This window comes from Mirounga leonina, unplaced genomic scaffold (assembly GCF_011800145.1).
Source record: "Mirounga leonina isolate KUSES-001 unplaced genomic scaffold, KU_Mleo_1.0 Mir_171, whole genome shotgun sequence".
NCBI classification, from domain to species: Eukaryota; Metazoa; Chordata; class Mammalia; order Carnivora; family Phocidae; genus Mirounga; species Mirounga leonina.
Window position 1 is genome coordinate 20,857,659 of NW_023270436.1, and position 19,349 is coordinate 20,877,007.

Sequence of the window (19,349 nt, forward strand, 5' to 3'; positions counted from 1 at the left end):
TTGCTGACAGTGGCTTCTATTTCATTTTAAAGTGAACCAGAATCCTCAATGGCCTGAACCAATAACTGTGAGTGGGCAGTATTGTTCTGTGCCAATCTGGAGCTGCTAACAGTTCCAACAAATAATAAAAGGCAAAGTTCTCATGTTCTAATTTGTTCTAGTGACTCAACCATGGCATGGTCTCCAATCTCTTCAAATTTGGCTAAATCTCTTCCTCCAGGTGAGGACAGCCTGAAGAAATGCTTTTCTTTGTTTTTAAGCACATTTTCAAAGAAAAGCTATCTCTAAAAATGAAATTACTGAAAATGAACATTTTATTTGAGACAAAAAACAGGAGTAGTTGTAAACTCAGTAAATATTTATATTTATAAAGTCCATGGGAATATGACACTATCTTGAAGGTTAATTTAAACACACACTATCTCAATCACTCAATTTGGGTTTAGGAAGCTAGAACCAAACACACTTCTTAAAAGCAACAAAGATAATTTCTGTAGGGATTTTAGACTGCAGAGAGAGTGTATTTCTTCTCTGGTTTTTGTGATACAACACCAGATTAGTCCAATAATGCTACAATCCTTAAGTCCTTTAAAATGTACTTTTCAACACTGTCGTATTCTTAAAAGATGATTAAAATGTCTCTAAATCAAAAGGTAAATTTAATCTTGGTCAGGAACAAAGTAACAGAACTTTACAAAGAAACAACTAAACAACAGTATCCAAAAAAAATGTTATTAATGAACTGATATTTTGTGGCATGCCACTAGCCTTTCATTCTCATTTTTAAGACTAATTTAAATAGAGACAGAAGGCATGTTTAGTTAAGTCTGAATAGAAGAAAAAGCTGAGATTATTTTCAGTGACAACACCAAGTCAGAAAGATTTCAACAAGTTGATCCAACTAACTGAAACAAAAGAAAAAATTTAACAAAAACAAATGTCAATTTCCACACTCAAGTTCAATCAACTGCACAAGGAAAGCATAGGGATGCCTGGTTTGTCTTGAGTGTTTTAATATGGGGAAACCTCAAGCACTACTGAGATACATACAGCTAAGTTCAAGTCTACTTTAAGCTGTGCCAGACAGCTACTCATTTGTAGTTCCTGCATTTTGGGTTTGTTTTTTTTTTTTCTCCTTTCTGTCTTCTGTCAGCTGTCACTTCTTAGGTTATCAAGTTTGTTTTGTCCCACTTCTAATTCACTGCTTCTAATCTACTGTCAGCTCCAGGAAAACCAGATAACTGAGCAAATGCAAACTGTGTGCAAGTTACAGAACGACTCAGAGGGCTTTGTGGGGTTTGCTACACATACCACATACCTCAGTTTCTCTTTTATCTTCCTTCCCGGCTCTACCACAAATAGCTACAACCGAAGGACACGCAAGTTCTGAACAGGTAGTGTATTTCTGTATTATGTGCAGATCAAGGGAGACAATAATCTCTCACAGTTACATGCTGGTCAGACCACGTCTGGAATACTGTTTTCAGTTAAGAGCAACAACTACAACACAAGCGGTAGTTAGACCAGCTGTGAGGAAGTCTAGAGGTCATGTTATACTAGGCCAGATGAACATGCTGGGAATGTTTAACCCTGTGACCTCATGTAAAGAAGATGGAACAAAAGAACTTGAAGGCAGGAGAGAGAATGGCCGAAAGAAAACCTGAAGGGCTACCATATGCCAGACAGAATAGGCTTATTTCCCACTGCACAAGTGGAAGGAACTGTAAACAACAAACATTATAGGAAAGCAAATTTTGGCTTAAAGACAAATGTTTAAAATATCCAACAGTAAAACAGACTTCCTCTAAGCAGCAAGTTACTTAGCCCTGAAGTGCTTTGTTGAGGCTGGAACCTCCTTTCTCTGGGATACTGTAGCCAGAAATCCTGAACTGGGAAGAAGATTAAACTACATTCCTTAGAGCCTTCTGAAACAAGGCAGTGTAACAGAATTCATTTACAATGAATTATCTGTAATACACCACAATTCATTTTGTCACAAACTGGAATATAAAGGTAAGTAAATACAACTTTAAATTGTATGACTTTAAATATGACTTTAAATTAACATACTGAAATAAGCTGTATCAACAAAATAATACAGAAAAAAGCAAGACTTACCTCCTGAACAGAACATGGCAAAACCACACGGCTAAAACAACAAAAGAAAAAAAAATGTCACGTATGAAATATTTGGCTTTAAAACACAGATCTCTACACTTAGAACTTTTGCTTAAATCCAATGATGGCGTAATACAAGGATGTCATTGCTTTACAATGCCTACAGCTCTAAATAATTTTTAAATTGGGGAAATAAAACTACCATTTACAGGCCTCAATGATCACTCCCATTTAGTGTTCTCATTGTACCAGGACCCCAAAACGCAGTTGCAGAGATTCTTGTGAGGAGAAAACTCATCACTGAAAATTACAGGGTACCGAATACATTATTTTTAGACTGTCTAGTCAGGTTGCCCTCATGAAATTTTTAGTATGGTTTCATTCTCCATCTATATGCTACATATTTTGTTTTTATGATATTTCTCATAGAATATATGTCTTGAATCTCATGAATGAATGCTTCCAAAAATTGTTCCCCACTACCCAATTATTCCTCAGTTTTATTAAACAAGTAAAAGGTCCCTTAGATGTAACAAGAAAAAACTTTACCAAGGGAAATACTTTGAACCTTAGAAATAGAACCCCTTCCAGGGCAGACGCAATATAAGGTTGATTGGTGTTTGATCTTATCCAAGAGTTTGTTACTAGACCAACAAAAGGACTGAGATGGAGGCATAATGCCCCAGAATATATAATTCAAAAAAAATAATATTATGGTAAATTATATCAGAATATTGTACTTTATCACCAGATTTTTATAGGGAAGTACCTTCACTTATCTCTAGCATAAACTCTGAAAACCCCTGAATATCAATTATCTCACAATAATAGCTGGTGTCCAAGATCGCAACTTCTTTTTTTGGCCTGTTCTTTCTCAGACTTTTCCCTGCTAAAGGTACCAAAGCAGTGTTATGTAAACTTTCATTTTAACTCTCTATTATAATGAGAGGGAAAAAAACCCCACAACCTTCACCTTCATTTTCATTTTACAGAAAATTCCCAATAGTTTTTCCTCATTCCAACTTTTCTTCAGCTGCACTGTCCACCCACCCCTCTCTCCCTATTCTCCTCAAACATCTATGCCTGAGTCCTCACATCACCTTCATCTCCAACATGTATAAAACATGCCGCTCCTTCACTGTTATTCTCCCCTCCTTCACTATCAGGGGTCACTCATCACTCTTTGTCTTTCTGATAATGGTCACCTAAAGACAACGAACATTCTCAAACACCATGATTACTAATTCCTATTCTCATAAAAAAACCTGTTATACAAAAATCCTTGCATACCTAATCCTTTTAACTGTCTTCTCAGAGTACACACTGATTTGCTCACTGTCCCAGGAAGAGAAAATAAACTGGGGCCAAGAGGGTGTGGTGGGGGGAGAGGCAGACTAGGATATAGAGGCTGAGAGCTTATTCTGGAAGATAAAGAAAGATATAGACAGAGATATAGGTTGGGAGCATATTTTTAGGGCCTGGAATACAATGATAAGAAATCTATTACATTTATTAGGCAACAAGGAATCCAGGAAGGTTGTTCCAAAAGGGAAGTGACATGACTACAGCCAATCTAAAGAAGTCATCTGTAGCTGGTTAAAAAACATTGAGAGGCAGGAGTGTGGGGAATAACCATCTTTGAGGAGGCTGGGCAAGGGTTTACAAAGGCCTGAACCAAGATGACGGGCTGCAGAAGAAATGGAAGGAATAGAGAGGAAAGAGTTAAAGACTTCCCGGAACTTTCACAAAACCAAAGAATCACTGCTGAGTAATTTTAACAACTACTCACTAGTGGGAAGAACCTATTTTTATATAACAACACTTCAAGCAAAACTTATTTCACAAAATCAAAGTGACTGAAGAAGACATTCTGGATGAATAATGAGTCAAATAAATTCTTCAAGATCTGCTTAATGAAAAGTAAAAGGAACAGACTTTGATTTTTTTTTTTTTTCTCAAAGCCTTATTCAACTTTTACAACAATTTGAAAATTTTCAAAATTCTCTGAAAATCCTCAGGAAAATAATTTTCCAAATGGAACTAACAACTAGTTCTTTAGAACTAGGACTTTATACTAATGGCAACTTCATCTATTGCTTAAATAACAAATTAAAGGGAACTCCCCCACCCTGAAAAGTCATTTCTAACCTTTTATGTCAAAAATAGATGGCATTTTTTAAAACAACAAACATTTGCCAAAGTATTTTACAGTTTAACATCTTCACATAGGAATGACCTATTCATTGCTCCTAACCAAAAACGATTTTAGAAAGTTGACTTGAAAATAGGAAGAATCATTTTTTTCATTCAACAACACTGAGCACTTACAGGATGGTGGCCTAGATGCTATGCCGGGTACTAGAAACAAGATAAAAACAGCCTCTGCTTTCAAAAAGTCTAAAAGGAGAAGAAAAAAAAAAAAAGTCTAGGGAGACATACATGAAGAGTGAACATCAAGAAATGTAATTTATAACTCCTCACGAAAAAATTACATTTGGGCACATTTCAGCACGTGTTACCTTGGCGCACTGAAATTTTTATAATGAAAGTAACGGTTTCATAAAAAGCATATCATGCAAATTCCCAATGGGAACTTCTTTCCATGAGTTAGCTTGATACTCCTCACATAACCGTCAAAGGGATCTACTGAACACTTAATTCACATTTTAGGAGGGAGGAAATACTCTAATAAAAATGACGAGATCTATGATGTAAGATCAGTTCTGCAGCTCACTTGCTATGTGACTTGGGCCAAGTCAATTTCCTTCTGTCTTGTTTCCTCCATTTGTCTTAATATCTGCCACCTACCTACATTACAAAGATGTCAGAGTAAAAAATAAAACTTTCATGATACATTGTATAAACAGCTTGGAAGAAAAACTTTATATAAATCCAGAATTCAATACTATAAACTTTATGCAAAAATGTGTCTTTTCTCAGGATCCCTGTCACTGACTAAAGTTGTTAATTTTTCATTAACTTAACAAGTACTTATTGAGCCCTTACTATGCTCCAAGGACTATTCTAAGAGTTGGGAATATGGAAGTGAACAAAGTAGACAAATTCATGGAGCCCGCATGTAGCAAGAGAATACATGCAGTAAAACAGAAAAAAAAAAGTGACTGTATTGTATGTTAGATGGTGATAACTGCTACAGACAACAATAATGCGGGAAAGGCAAATACCAAACAGTGGGGGTTGCAATTAGGTCTTCAGAGGGACTCCCAAAGAAGCTGATACTTAAGCAAAGACCTGAGGGAGGTAGGTTAGTGAGATGAGGGAAGGGCACTTCACGCAGAGGGAACAGCAAGCAGAAAGGCCCTGAACTGAGCTTTTTCCCTGAAGTAATGAAATAACTATAAGGAAGCTTGAGCTTGAAATGGACACGGGCACGTGCAGGGTAGTAAATACGACCAGAGCAGAAGAGAAAATAGTGTAAGACCTCGTGGGCTATTTTAAGGACTTTTTTAATTCACAATGAGATAGGGAGGCTTTGGAGGGTTTTAAGCAGAGAAGTGACAGTAGTGACTTTCTAAAGGAAGTTTGAGAACACTAAAGATAAGGTGTCTTAAGATAACTAAATGAAGCCAAAATTTACGTTTAAGAATTGAAAGTGAGAAGAGCATTTGAAAAACCAAAGAACAGGCCATACTCGAAATCCCTAGCTGCCCACAGGATGCTGACGATACGAACCAGCTGTGACAACTCAACATCATGGCTAAACATTTCCTGTGATAGTTAACAGTGCTTGCCGGTGGGAAATGCCGTAACTTTTCAGTAAAATCACTCCGCCGGTCTAATGCACCTGAAAACCCTTCCATTTGACAGGCCACGTGTTAACAATTCTTCACGTCAACCCCGTGAAGTAGGTGGAACCCAGTGACCCCATCTTAAAGATGGGAAAACTGAGACTCAAAGCAGAGAGACGGCTCTCCTGATCCAGTCAACTGAGCCGCCCTGAGGAGCGCAGTTTTTCCGAACTCCCAGCTCCTGCTTGAACTTCAGGGCGCCTTCGTCCCACCTCGAGTCCCGACACCGGGGCTGTCTTCACCTGGCAAACCCATCTTCCGCGGGCTACAGGTAAGCTCCACCCCACACGACAAATCACTGTCAGGCCCACCGCGCCTCCCCACCTTCGGGCTCCGACTCGGCCCCTGGCGCGGTCCTCCCGGGCGGGCGCGCGGGTGGGCCCAGGCTGGGACTGGAGGTGGGGGGTGGGGAGAAGGCGGGTCCCAGCGGAAACTCCCGGCCTCGCCTTCCCGAGCCACGCGCTCCGACCCGGACCCAGGCGCCTCCGCCCCAGGGGAGTGGGCGGCGGTATTACCACGGCAACGCCGGGGGAGAGAGCCTGGGGGCGCGCAACGGTGAGGCCTTCAGTGGGCCGGGGGCGCGAGCCGGGGGGAGGGGGCGCGCGCAGGGAGCGGCCAGCCAGAGGCTCGCTCCTTTCTAGGAATATTCCGCTTCCGCCACTTCTCAATCAGTGAGCCTCCCACCACCGCCGTTGGGTAACCTTGCTCGCGCCCACCGACCCACTCACAATTCCTTAATCAGCACCATCTTCCCGGAACCCCCTCACAGCTGCCGCCGCTACCGCCGCCACCGCCGCCGCTACCGCCCCTCACGGCGCCTGCGCGGCGCCGCCTCCTTACCCCCTTCCCCGAACCACCGCGGCGCCTGCGCGTCCACACCCTTCCGCCGCTACTCGTCGCGTCAGCGCGCGCTAAGGGCTGGCTCCGCCCTAGTCTCGCGCCCCACCCTGGGCTCGCGGAGCTTCCACTGCGGTTGCGCGTCTGGCTCATGGTGGGGGCCGTAACGTTTCTACCGCTGCTGCGCACACTAGGCGCGCGCTCGCGAGTGCCCTTCTTGCGGCTCCTCCCTCCAGTCAAGTTCCGTCGGGGCGTGTGTGCAGCTTACGCTCTTTGGTGAGTTTTCCAATCAGTCCTCTGAAGTCGTTTCCTCGTGACCAGCGCTAAACTTTGTCCCACTGCTTTTGAGAAGAGGTTCTCTCCTTGAGCTCTCACTCCGAGGTCCACGTGGAAGACTTGTGTCGGGTTGGGGAGGCCGACGCCACCGCGTTCTGCTCCCGTGGCGGGCTCCGTCGGATTCCGGGGGACCGAGACTTAACTGGCTCGCAGCTCACGTGCATATTCCGGCAGCCTCGTGAGTGCAGCCATGTGACCGTTGCTCACCTGGCTCGGGCCAGCAGCTGTGGCCACACGAGCTCCCCAGCCCCCGAATCCACCCCAGAACCCAGTGATTCGACGGGAGGAGCGCCCTCCACTGGCGACGAGGTCCCCTGGGGGGGCAAGGGGTGCTCGCCCGTAAGACCCAGGAAGGGGACCCGGCTGGGAGGGCGGTCGCGCAGCCACGGTGAGAGCCCGCGCGACCACCCTCACCCAGGCTCCTACCTGCCTGAAAGCCAAAAAGGTGGACCTTCGGATGAGTGGTGGCCCCGGGGGTCACTCGCTTACTCTGTGCCAGGCACGGTTCCAGGCACTGGAAACAAAATCCGCACGGTCCCTGACCTCCCTTGGGAACAAATCAGGAAGAGAGGATTTGGTTTAGCGGTAAGCGCTATTCCATGAATGAACGAAACAGGGTAATAGAGGAGGCAGAGGCGTCAAGGGAAGGCTCTCAGGAGGCCATGGCCTATGGTTATGAACAGCCCAGCCTGTGAAGGTGGTGGGGGAGACACTCCAGTTGGAGGGAGATAGCCCCTGAGGCTGGAATAAGTTTGGAGTATTTAAGGGGCAGGTGGAGGGTAGGTGTGGCTAGAACATTTTAAATGAGGGGGGGAAGATAAGTTGGGACTAAACAGGTCACTAGGCCATAGTAAAGAACTTGAATTGTATTCTGAGAACCATGGGAAGCTGTTGGAAGGTTATCAGAAGAATAAAATAAACATTAAAAATGTTTGATATAAATCTGTGTGGTGTATCGGGTACTAGAAGACACCCAGTGGAATTAGGGCCACCTCAAAAGTAATATAAACGAGATACTTACCAAAAAGCTGGAGATTTCCTCCTAAGGCAGTATCTGGGGATCATTTCTGTGATGCGTGAAGCACTTTGCTAGTTATAATGACGACCATTCAAGGAAACGTGCCCTTTCCGGATGTTAGAAGTTGGGAGTAGCTTCCATCTATTGGGCACCTATCCTATGCCAGGTACTGTGCTAGGTAGTGGAGATGCTTTATCTCATTTCATCCTGAGAGCAAGGCAATGAGATAGGTATTTTAGCATGTTTTAGAAAGGGAAGAAAATGAGGTTCAGGGAGCCAAATAAAGTGACCTATGCAGAAGTCATTCAGCCAGCTTGTTTACAGAACCAGGTTTCAAATCTGGGTTTTAACTTCAAAGTCTGGTCTTTCCACTGCACTGAGGGTTTTTTTTTTTTAGAAAAAAATGAATAGGAAGTTGGGGCATGCAGACAATGTATGACAAATAATTGTTCTCAATTATGGGAAGAAGGTGGTTATGGTCAAAATCTACAAGTTACTTAGAATAAAATACAAATTTGAATAGTATGTCTGTGTGTGTGTGTGATATTTTTTAAGGTCGAAGGAGGTAATATTAATTGTCAAACTTGTAAGTAGTCATTTTATGTCATAATTTCTCCCAAAATGTTATGCAGGGTGAAAATACAGCTTTAAAAACTTCGTGGATGAATTCGTGGTTGACGTGCTTTATCAATCATTAAGAAAAATTTAGGATGTTGTGTAACTTTTCTTGAAGTTTTCCCACAAGTGTTCGTTAATTCCACTGTCTGCATAGCACAGTTGCTGCTCATAGTTAGTACTCAAATGTTTGTAAAATAAAGAGACTGTGCTAGATGGAGCATAACTCTGAACCATTATACAGTGTGGATAATGTTTCCCTTTGCCATCCAAAGATTGATATTAAAACATTCAGGAGCACCTGGCTGGCTCAGTGTACAGCATGTGACTCTCGATCTTAGGTTTGTGAGTTCGAGCCCCACGTTGGGTGTAGAGATTACTTAAAGGAAATAAAATCTTAAACACCCAAGTTTCTGGGGCACCTGGGTGGCTCAGTTGGTTAAGTGTCAGACTCTTGATTTTGCTCAGGTCATGATCTCAGGGTCGTGAGCTGAGCATGGAGTCTGCTTGGGATTCTCTCTCTCCCTCTCCCTCTCTTCTCCCCTCTTGTGCTCTCAAAAAAAGAAAAGTATAAAACATTGAATACAAACTACAAGGATAAATTAAGAAAGTAACCAGTTTAGACATATTTATTGAGGGGGAAAAAATACTAATTCAAAGTTAGCTAGGTTGGTAGAAAACATGAAATCTAGTTATTGTGCTTTCTATCTGCCTAGGAGATAAAAGTGGGAGAATGAGGGAATATTGAAGAGGACTAGAGAGCAGCAAAGACATGAACCATTACCCCAAAATGAGAAAGGAGGACATACAAAGAAAAAGATCATTACAAATAAAAAATAAACTAACGGATTGTGTGGCATGTTCTTATTTTAAAACTAAAGATGTTAGATCTTGTGCATTTTGCAAATATGGGCATAATATGGGATATAACTTATTAGTAATTGTTTCTGGGTATAGAAAAAAATCCAACATCTTTTAAGCCTAATGTTTCTTGTTCTTTGTTCTAACTTTCAGCCCTCAACAAAGGTAACTTTACACACAAGATGTGCAATTGCATTTAACTAATTCTGCATGCCTTGTATAATCAACAATCTCATTTCTGTCATTCTGGAGCAAAGAGGTCATTATAGTAAGAATAATGGTAGATTTATTGAGGCAGATCAAAAGATTTCTGACCATGAGCGATGTTTGGAACACTTACGCACTAGTTGATAAAGTACGACTCTGGTCAAAGAAATTCAGACGGTCTTTCAAATATTATAATTCAGTTTCCCCCCTTTTTCTTTTTTTCCTAAAGCAGACGTTCTTAGCCAAAGGCTTTTTGGTGGGTGTTAGGGAATTTGTGAACCAATGAAATACATAATTTTATGTCCATCTTTCCGGGGGGAGAAGTCTATAGCTTACATTGTCTTGCTTACTCTGCATTTTGCCATCCTATTTTTACCTTCTTCCCATTCTAGAATTATCTTGGTTGAGACTATTTCTATGAAAACTAGAAATATTCCCAAGAATGCTTTAATTTTGTCAAACCCTAGGGCATCGGCCATAATATTTTGCCACCTTTGGGGACATAGGATTGGGCTTTGCAGTAGGAAACCCTTGGCCTGAATCCAGGCTCAGCCACTTGCTGCCTATGTACCTTGAGTAAATTATTTAATCTCTCAGAGACACTATCTCTACAAGGAATATCTATAACAGATTTGTTGTGAGGAATAAAAGTTATGAAGTGTGAAAAGAACCTCTCTCTTACTACCTGATACATAATAGGTGTTCGATGAATGGGAATCATTTGAAAGCATCTAGCTTTCAGAGAACAGAACACTAAATTAATATATAACTAAGTTCCTCCCATCCGTCTCCCTTCATTCCTAGAGGTAGCTACTATCTGTAATCACTGTTCATCCTAATGTATGAATAAGAATGCATATATGAATGCATATATTCCTGTATGTATGCATAAATGACTATAGTAACTTACCCTTTCATCTGCAGAGTATAATATAGATTTCTGTTCTGTATCATCACCAACATTGGGTATTGTCAGAATTTTTCATTTTTGCCGCTTTTATTGGTTTTAGAATGCTATCTCACATATTCACTTGGCATTTCCCCGCAGTGTCAGGATCTCCATGCTTACTGTCCATGTTCTTATTTGCTCATTTTCCTATTGGTTTTGTTTTCCTCTTTTTGATTTATAGAAGAATATATACATAGCCATTTTGGATTTTTAATTTTGTTTTGATTATATGCACTTTGTATACATATTTTCTATCTGTGGATTGTTATATCACTTTGTAGCAGGGTTTCTCAGTCTCTACAGTACTGACATTTTGGGTTAGATTATACTTTGTTGTGGAGACTATTCTGTGTCTTGTAGGATGTTTAGCAGCATCCCTTGCCTCTATTCACTAGATGCCAGTAGCATCTCTCCAGTCATGACAATCAAAAATTTCTCCAGACAGTGCCGAGTATCCCCTGGGGGGCAAAATTGCCCCTGATTGAAAACCACTGGTTTATAATGACTCTGTTGTGCAGTTATTTATCTTTAAGAAAATTTTATCCCACTAACATTTTTTTGAATATATATTATATCCCAGTCCCTGTGTGTTTCGCATGACTTAACCCTAAACTATTTACTCATCACAGCACATGTAAAATAGATACTATTATTATCCCTATTTTATAAAGGAGAAATCTTGTTTATGTCTTATAATGTGCAGAAAATGTTAAACAACTGTACTAAGCTATAATTTACATACAGTAAAATGCATCATTTTAAATATACAGTTTTAAGAGTTATGTCAAATAGATACTTTGATAATACAGCAATCAAGGTGCAAGACATCTCCATTTCTATAAAAGGTTTCCATGTGCCCCTTTCCTGTCAGTCACCCACACTCCCAGGCCCAGGCATGTTTGGAACTGCTTTCAGTAACTATAAATTAGACTTGTTTTTGTTTTTGTTTTTGTTTTTTTTTAGTATCATATCATCGAATCATATAGTGTGTACTTTTTTGTATCTGGCTTGCTTCATCCAGCATAATGTTTCTGAGATTCATCAGTATTGTTGCATGCAGTTAACTCCTTTGCACAGCTGAAATGATACTCCTCTATATAGATCTATCAGATTTTTTTAAAGATTTTATTTATTTATGAACAAGAGACCACACAAGCTAGGGGTTGGGGGAGCACAGGGAAAGGGAGAAGCTGACTCCCCACTGAGCAGGAAGCCTGACATGGGGCTCAGTCCCAGGACCTGATATATCAGATTTTGTTTATCCATTTATTTGTTGATGGACTTTTGAGTTCTTTCTTGTGTTTGGCCATTATAAATAAAGTTGCTATGAATATTTGTGCAGAAGTCTTTCTGTAAGGGCGCCTGGGTGGCTCAGTTGGTTAAGCGTCTGCCTTCGGCTCAGGGCATGATCCCAGAGTCCCGCATCAAGCTCCCTGCTCAGCAGGGAGTCTACTTCTCCTTCTGCCCTTCACCCCACTTGTGCTCTCTCTTGCTCTCTCTTTCTCAAATAAATAAATCTTTTTTAAAAAAGTATCTCTGTAGATATGTTTTCATTTCTCTGGGGAAGATTTTCTTGGATAATAAGGGAAGTATATGTTTACCTCTAGGAGAAACTGCCAAATTGATTTGCAGAGTGGTTGTGCTATTTTACATTCCCACCAGCAGTGTATGAGTGTAGTTCCTCTACATCCCCACTAACACATTTTAGCCATTCTAGTGGATGGATATGTTGTGGTATCTCATTGTAGCTTAATTTGCGTTCCCCTGAACACTAATGACAGTGAGCACTTTTTCGTGTGTTTATTGATCATTCGTATATCTTCTTTTGTGAAGTATCTGTTCAAATCTTTTGCCTATTTTTAGGGGCGCCTGGGTGGTTCAACTGGTCAAGCATCTGCCTTCAGCTCAGGTTGTGATCCCGGGGGCTTGATCCCAGGACCTCAGGTTGGGCTCCCTGCTCAGCGGGGAGCCTGCTTCTCCCTCTCCCCACCCCACTTGTGCGTGCTCTCTCTCCCTCTCTCTCAAATAAATATTTTTTAAAACTTTGCCTATTTTTAAATTGGTTTATCTTTTTATTATTGAGTCATGACAGTTCTTTATATATTCTAGATATGAGTCCTTTCTCAGATGTAGATGTTGCAAATATTTTGTCCCAGTCACCTGCTTGCCTTTTTCATTTTTTTGTTGGTATATTTTAAACAACAGAAATTTTAAATTCTGAGGAAGTCTAGGTTTTCAAGTTTTTTATTTTATGATTCATGTTTTCTGTGTCCTGCTGACGACATCTTTGCCTACCCTACCCCAAAGTCCCAAAGACTTTACTATGTTTTTTTCTAGAAGTTTAAAAGTTTTACCTTTTATGTTTAGGTCTACAATCCATTTCAAATAAGTTTTTCTTTACTTATTTTTTTATTGTAAAATACACATAACATAAAATTATCTTAACCACTTTTAAGTGTACAGTTTGGTAATGTTAAATACATTCATAATGTCATGCATCCATCTCCATAGCTCTTTTCATCCTGTAGAACTGGAACTTACATTCCCATTAAACAGTAACTCCATTCTCCCCTCTCCCTAGCCCCTGGCAACCATCATTCTACTTTCTGTCTCTATGATTTTGACTACTGTAAATATTATATAAATGGAATCATTCAGTATTTGTCCTTTTGTGGTGGGTTTATTTCACTTAGCATAATGTCCTCCACGTTCATATTGTAGCATGCATCAGAATTTCCTTTCTAAGGCTGAATAATATTCCTTATATGTATATATAGACTATGTTTTGCTTATTCATCTTCCTGTTGATGGACACTTGGGTTGCTTACACCTTTTGGCTATCGTGAATAATGCTACTACAAAAACAAGTGTACAAATACCTCTTAGAGACCCTGTTTTCAATTCTTTTGGGTTACATATCTAGAAGTGAAATTGCTAAATCATATGGTAATTCTATTTTTAATTTTTTGAGGAGCCACTATACTGTTTTTCATAGCTGCTGTACTATTCTATGTTCCCACCAATAGTGCGTAAGGATTCCAGTTTCTTCACATCCTCTCCAGCTCTTTTTATTTTCAGATTTTTTGATAGTAGCCATCATAATGGGCATGAGGTGGTATCTCATTGTAATTCTGATTGACATTTCCCTAATCAGTGATGTTGAGCATCTTCCCATGTGCTTATTGGCCATTTGAATATCTTTTGAGAAATGTCTACTCAAGTCCTTTATTTTCAAATTGGGGTTTTTTTTGTTGTTACTGTTGAGTTTTAGGAGTTCTCTGTATATTCTGGATATTAATTCCTTATCAGATAGAAGATTTGGAAATATTTTCTCCTAATCTATGGGCTGTGTTTTTACTTTATTGAAACTCTTGTGATGCACAAATTTTTTTAATTTTCACGATGTCCCTTTAATGTTTTTTCTTTTATTGCCTGTGCCTTTGGTGTCATATCTAAGAAATCATTGCTAAATCCAAGGTCACGAGGCTTTTGCCCTGTTTTCTTCTAATAGTTAAGTTTTAACTCTTACATTTAGGTATTTGATCCACTTTGAGTTAATTGTTGTAGGTGATGTTAGGTAGGGTCCAACTTCATTCCTTTGCATGTGGACATCCCGTTTTCCCAGTAACATTTGTTGTAAAGACTGTCCTTTTCCCATTGAATGGTAGTGTACCCTTGTCAAAAATCATCTGACTATGTATACAAGGGTTTATTTCTGGGCTCTCTATTCTATTTATCTCTAGGTCTGCCTTTGTGCTAGTACTACGCTGTTTTGATTACTGTAGCTTTGTGGTAAGTTTTGAAATTAGTAAGTGTGAGTCCTCCAGCTCTGTTCCTTTTCAAGATAGTTTCAGCTATTTGGGATCCTTCTGTATGAATTTTAGGATCGGTTTTTCTATTTCTGCATTGGTATCTTCATAGAGATTGTATTGAATGTGTAGATCACCTTGGGCTGCTTCATTGTTTTTTGTAGGTATATCATGATTCCATTGTATAGTGCACTATAATTTCCTAACTGGTCTCTTATCAGTAACCACTTAGGTTGTATCCAGTAGTTTGCTATTACAAGAGTCCTGCAGTAAATAGCCTTTTACATTTCATATGTATAGAGTAGTAACCATAAGGTAAATTCCGGAAACTGGAATTATTAAGTCAATGGTATGTGCACTTGTAATTTTTACAGATTTTGCCTAAAAGTCCTCCATAAAGACTGTACCAGTTTATGCTCCCACCAGCAATGTATAGGAGAGTACCCATTTCCCCAAACTATTTGAACATATTTTCAAACATTTTTTTAAAAACTTTTAATTGGGGTGCCTAGGTGGCTCAGTTGGTTAAGCGACTGCCTTCGGCTCAGGTCATGATCCTGGAGTCCCAGGATCAAGTCCCGCATCGGGCTCCCTGCTCAGTGGGGAGTCTGCTTCTCCCTCTGACCCTCCTCCCTCTCATGCTCTCTGTCTCTCATTCTCTCTGTCTCAAATAAATAAATAAAAATAAATTAAAAAATAAAAACTTAATTGTAAAATATAGTACAGATACAAAAATTTTACATAAAACAAATTACCAATTAATTATAGAGAAAACAACACTTGTTCTCTCTGCCAGATTAAGAAAGAGAACATTGCCAGTCTCTTCATATTACAGCTACAACTCCCTCTTCCCTTCTTGACTTTTCTAGGAATTACTTCTTTGCTTTTGTTTATAGTTTTGATCACCTTAGTATTCCCCAAACTCTGTTGGTTAATATTTGCTTCTTTTAATCTACATGTAATCCTATCCTGTTACCCTCCAACCCCATGCAATTTGTTCCGGAAATTGGGTTTGATCTGTAGACTTTCCCACACTCTGGATTTTGTTGCTGTCAGATCTATAGGGTTGACCAGGTTCAGTTGCAATATTTTTGGCAAACTTAAATTCATAGGTGGTAGTATGTTCTTTCATCTTTCATCATTTTATCTTTTTGTAGTGATAGTAGTCATTACCATTATTGCTAAATGCTTAGATCCATTAATTTATTAGGGAGTGCCAAGTGGTGTGTGTGTTTTTGTTTTTGTTTTTTTATTCTATCATTTCTTGATGACTTGGCTGGAATGTTTCTATAAAGAGAAATTGGCCATCCAGTGGCACAATTTCTATAGGAAAGGCAGAATAAACCTTTGATTTTTGTCCATTTTTTAAACCAGTTTTCAAAATGAGAATTTGTTTTCTGTCATCCTCTAAAAGTAATCAATTACTATTTTTTAGTGTAGATTTAAACAGATTTGAAGTACTGCTTTCTATACTATTTGTATTGTTGTCCACACTGTCCTATCTGTGGCCAGTCAAGCCTCTTCAAGTTGTCTGAGTCCTTTTGAGTGTTCCTGATAGTCGGATAATTTCCTTTGTATCTGGTATGACAGGATCTAGCATGAAAAGACTGATCTTGGGGTGCCTGGGTGGCTCAGATGGTTACGTGTCTGCCTTTAGCTCAGGTCATGATCTCTGGGTCCTGGGATCGAGCCCCAGTGGGGTTCCAGGCTCAGTGGGGAGTCTGCTTCTCCCTCTGCCTCTCCCCTCTGCTCTTGCGTGCGGGCTCTCTCTCTCTGTCTCTCTTGCTCTCTCAAATGAATAAATCAAATCTTAAAAAAAAAAGAAAAGACTGATCTTGCACATATTCTGCTGCCCCAGACTGAAATGTGCCATTTCACCAAGAAACTTTGATTTCTTTTAGTGGCAAATAGTATTTCTAGAGCAGAATCTTGTGCTAGGTAAGTAAGTCATGGCTAATGGGTTGGTAATTGGTTTTTTTTTTTGGCCTTTTTGGTAGCTAGAGCTGAAGGACTTTGTACATTTAAATACATAGATCATGTGTAAATATATAAATCATGTAAATATAGCATGAACACTTATTATAATCATTATGTAAATAAAATGTGTACGTCTTCTAAATATGATTTAACATTTTGTTATGAATAGGTATTATGTATAAGTGATAAAATTTTCAAGCACACAAATTATTTTATATAAATATAAAAATGGCTTTTTGAAGATAAAGTACATTATGAATTTATACTAATTCATACTAATTCAAATCCAGGACTATAGAGTCTTTAACCTCTTTTATATCTTTATCTTCTCAATACTGAAAATCCTGGTTCCTACTGAAGAACTTATATTTTTCATTCCCATCCTGCTTACAGTTCTCTTCTACCAAATTCTATTAGTTTTCAGTTTTATTACTTTTATGATTTTTAAAGGAATCAGAAGTTTTGTTACTATATTATTTAAGTGTATATTTCAGGTATACTACTTTAAAAATGATTGAATTTTAAAAGTTTTAAAGGGCCTCGGAAATACCTGCTTCAGGTTTTCCCAATTTAGAAGAGTGGTACCAGTGGGGGCGCCTGGGTGGCTCAGATGGTTAAGAGTCTGCTTTCGGCTCAGGTCATGATCCCAGGGTCCTGTGATAGAGTCCCGCATCAGGCTCCCTGCTCAGCGGGGAGCTTGCTCCTCCCTCTGCTTCTCTCTCTCTCTGTCTCTTATGAATAAATAAATAAAATCTTTAAAAAAAAAAAATCACCTGGAAATCTTAGTGAGCTAGAATGAAGGTGGGAAGACCAGTTACAAGGTTTTACATGCATATGTTCATTTTCTTTTTTATTGTTCCACCCAGGAGACACTTACTGAGGCCCTATGTCAGTAAGTACCAGCAGCATCTAGTGTACATGAAAAAGGATTCAGATCACTCTATTTTATTGAAGGAAATACTCATTATTATTGAAATGGATGTTGCTTAATGTGGCTTAAGATAACTTGTAGTATTATGAGATTTAGGTAGTACTTCACAACAGGGGCAAATGATACTTAAAATTGTAGCTTGCGAAGTTTTATTTTTTTCTGCAGAACTATGCTAGGTTGAATTACCTCCAAAATCTTGTGAATATTTGGTTGAGGCTGGTTGTGCAACTAGATCCCAGTGAGATAACTAATACTATTGTGCTCAAAGACCTATAATTTTTGTTGTATGCGAACATCTTTTATTTTTTTTATTTTTTGAGAGAGCGCGAACACAGGAGAGGAGCAGAGGGAGAGGGAGAGAATCCCAAGGAGGCTCCAAGCTCAGCAGCACAGAGGCTGAGGCAGGCTCCATCTCACCACCCTGAGATCATGACCTGAGTTGAAACCAAGAGTTGGACGCTTAACCGACTGAGCCACCCAGGCACCCCTGCAGACATCTTTTAAAGACTAGTTGAGGGGCGCCTGGGTGGCTCAGTCGTTAAGCGTCTGCCTTCGGCTCAGGTCGTGATCCCAGGGTCCTGGGATTGAGCCCCGCATTGGGTTCCTTGCTCAGCGGGAAGCCTGCTTCTCCCTCTGCCCCTCCTCCTGCTCATGCTCCCTCTCTCCCAAAAAGAAAAAAAAAGACTAGTTGATGATCATGCGTATATGTGCATTTGTGCTAGCTTTCACTCTGGACCATTTCTGTTAATGCCAGCATGTTATGATGGAAGGAAATACTGGCTTTGGAGCCAAGAAAACTCTGGGTGCACCATTTATGGTACCTGAGTCCTATTTATAATATAGTAACATGGTAATAATGTATAATTTGTTACATCAAATTAAAACTACTCAAAGACTTGATTTCTCCTTCTCTTAGCCTCCATATCTGAAGAGATGTTCTTTTTTTAATTTTTAATTTTTTAAAGATTTTATTTTATTTTAGAGCATGTGTGATCCTGGGGGTGGGAAAGTGGGGGGAGGGGAGAGGGAGAGTGGGAGAGAATCTTAAGCAGGCTCCATACTAGGTGCAGAGCCCCACATGGGGCTTATTGTTGCAACCCTGAGATCATGACCTGAACAGAAATCAAGAGTCAGATGCTTAACTAGTCAGTTAAGTATGCAAACGAGCCACCCAGGCGCCCCTGAAGAGATGTTCTTAATTACTCCTACTTCCTCTATCTTCTAACTAGGATTTCCTTTAAGTTTTTTTTTTACATTGTTTTCTTTTCCATTTACCTAGATACTATCTAATCCATTTCACCTTAATCTCGTGATTGAACTGTTACAGTATGTATTGCATAGTGTAGACAAGTGTTTGTTTTACTCTTAAGAATTCGTTGTAAAGGGGCCTGGGTGGCTCAGTTGGTTAAGCGACTGCCTTCGGCTCAGGTCATGATCCCAGAATTCTGGGATGGAGTCCCGCATCGGGCTCCCAGCTCGGCAGGGAGCCTGTTTCTCCCTCTGACCCTATCCCTTCTCATGCTGTTTCTCTCTCTCTCTCAAATAAATTTTAAAAAATCTTAAAAAAAAAAAATTCCTTGTAAAATACTTCTGGCATGAAGAATAATAAAGAATAATATAATGAATATCTTTGTGCCTACCAGCTAATGAAGAAATCATTGCCAGTGAAGTGGAAGCCCTCATGTATACTTGTATGATTGCATCTCCCTCTTATTTCTTGCCTTCTACCCAAAGAATCACCATCCTGAATTATTGTAGATTAAGCTATTAGTATATTATTCCAAAAATAATACACTTATCTATCCAGAGATGATAAAGATATTCTAAAAGTTTTAAAGCATTTTATATTTGGGTTGTTAATCTACCTGGACTTATTTTTTGT

The 19,349-nt window shown here is 39.8% G+C and overlaps 1 protein-coding gene across 2 annotated transcripts in view; it reads right to left on the bottom strand.

Annotated features, from left to right (window-relative positions):
* Positions 1-6,743, bottom strand: part of PITPNB (phosphatidylinositol transfer protein beta) — a 64,739-nt gene extending 57,996 nt beyond the window's left edge. For both annotated transcript variants that reach the window (XM_035017262.1, XM_035017263.1), the window contains exons 1-2: positions 6,656-6,743; positions 2,119-2,149 (exon numbers count right to left, since the gene is read on the bottom strand). In XM_035017262.1, the coding sequence (XP_034873153.1) occupies positions 2,119-2,149; positions 6,656-6,675 (51 nt within the window). In that variant the 5' untranslated portion in view covers positions 6,676-6,743. The remainder of the gene's footprint in view (positions 1-2,118; positions 2,150-6,655) is intronic.
* Positions 6,744-19,349: the final 12,606 nt, after the last annotated feature.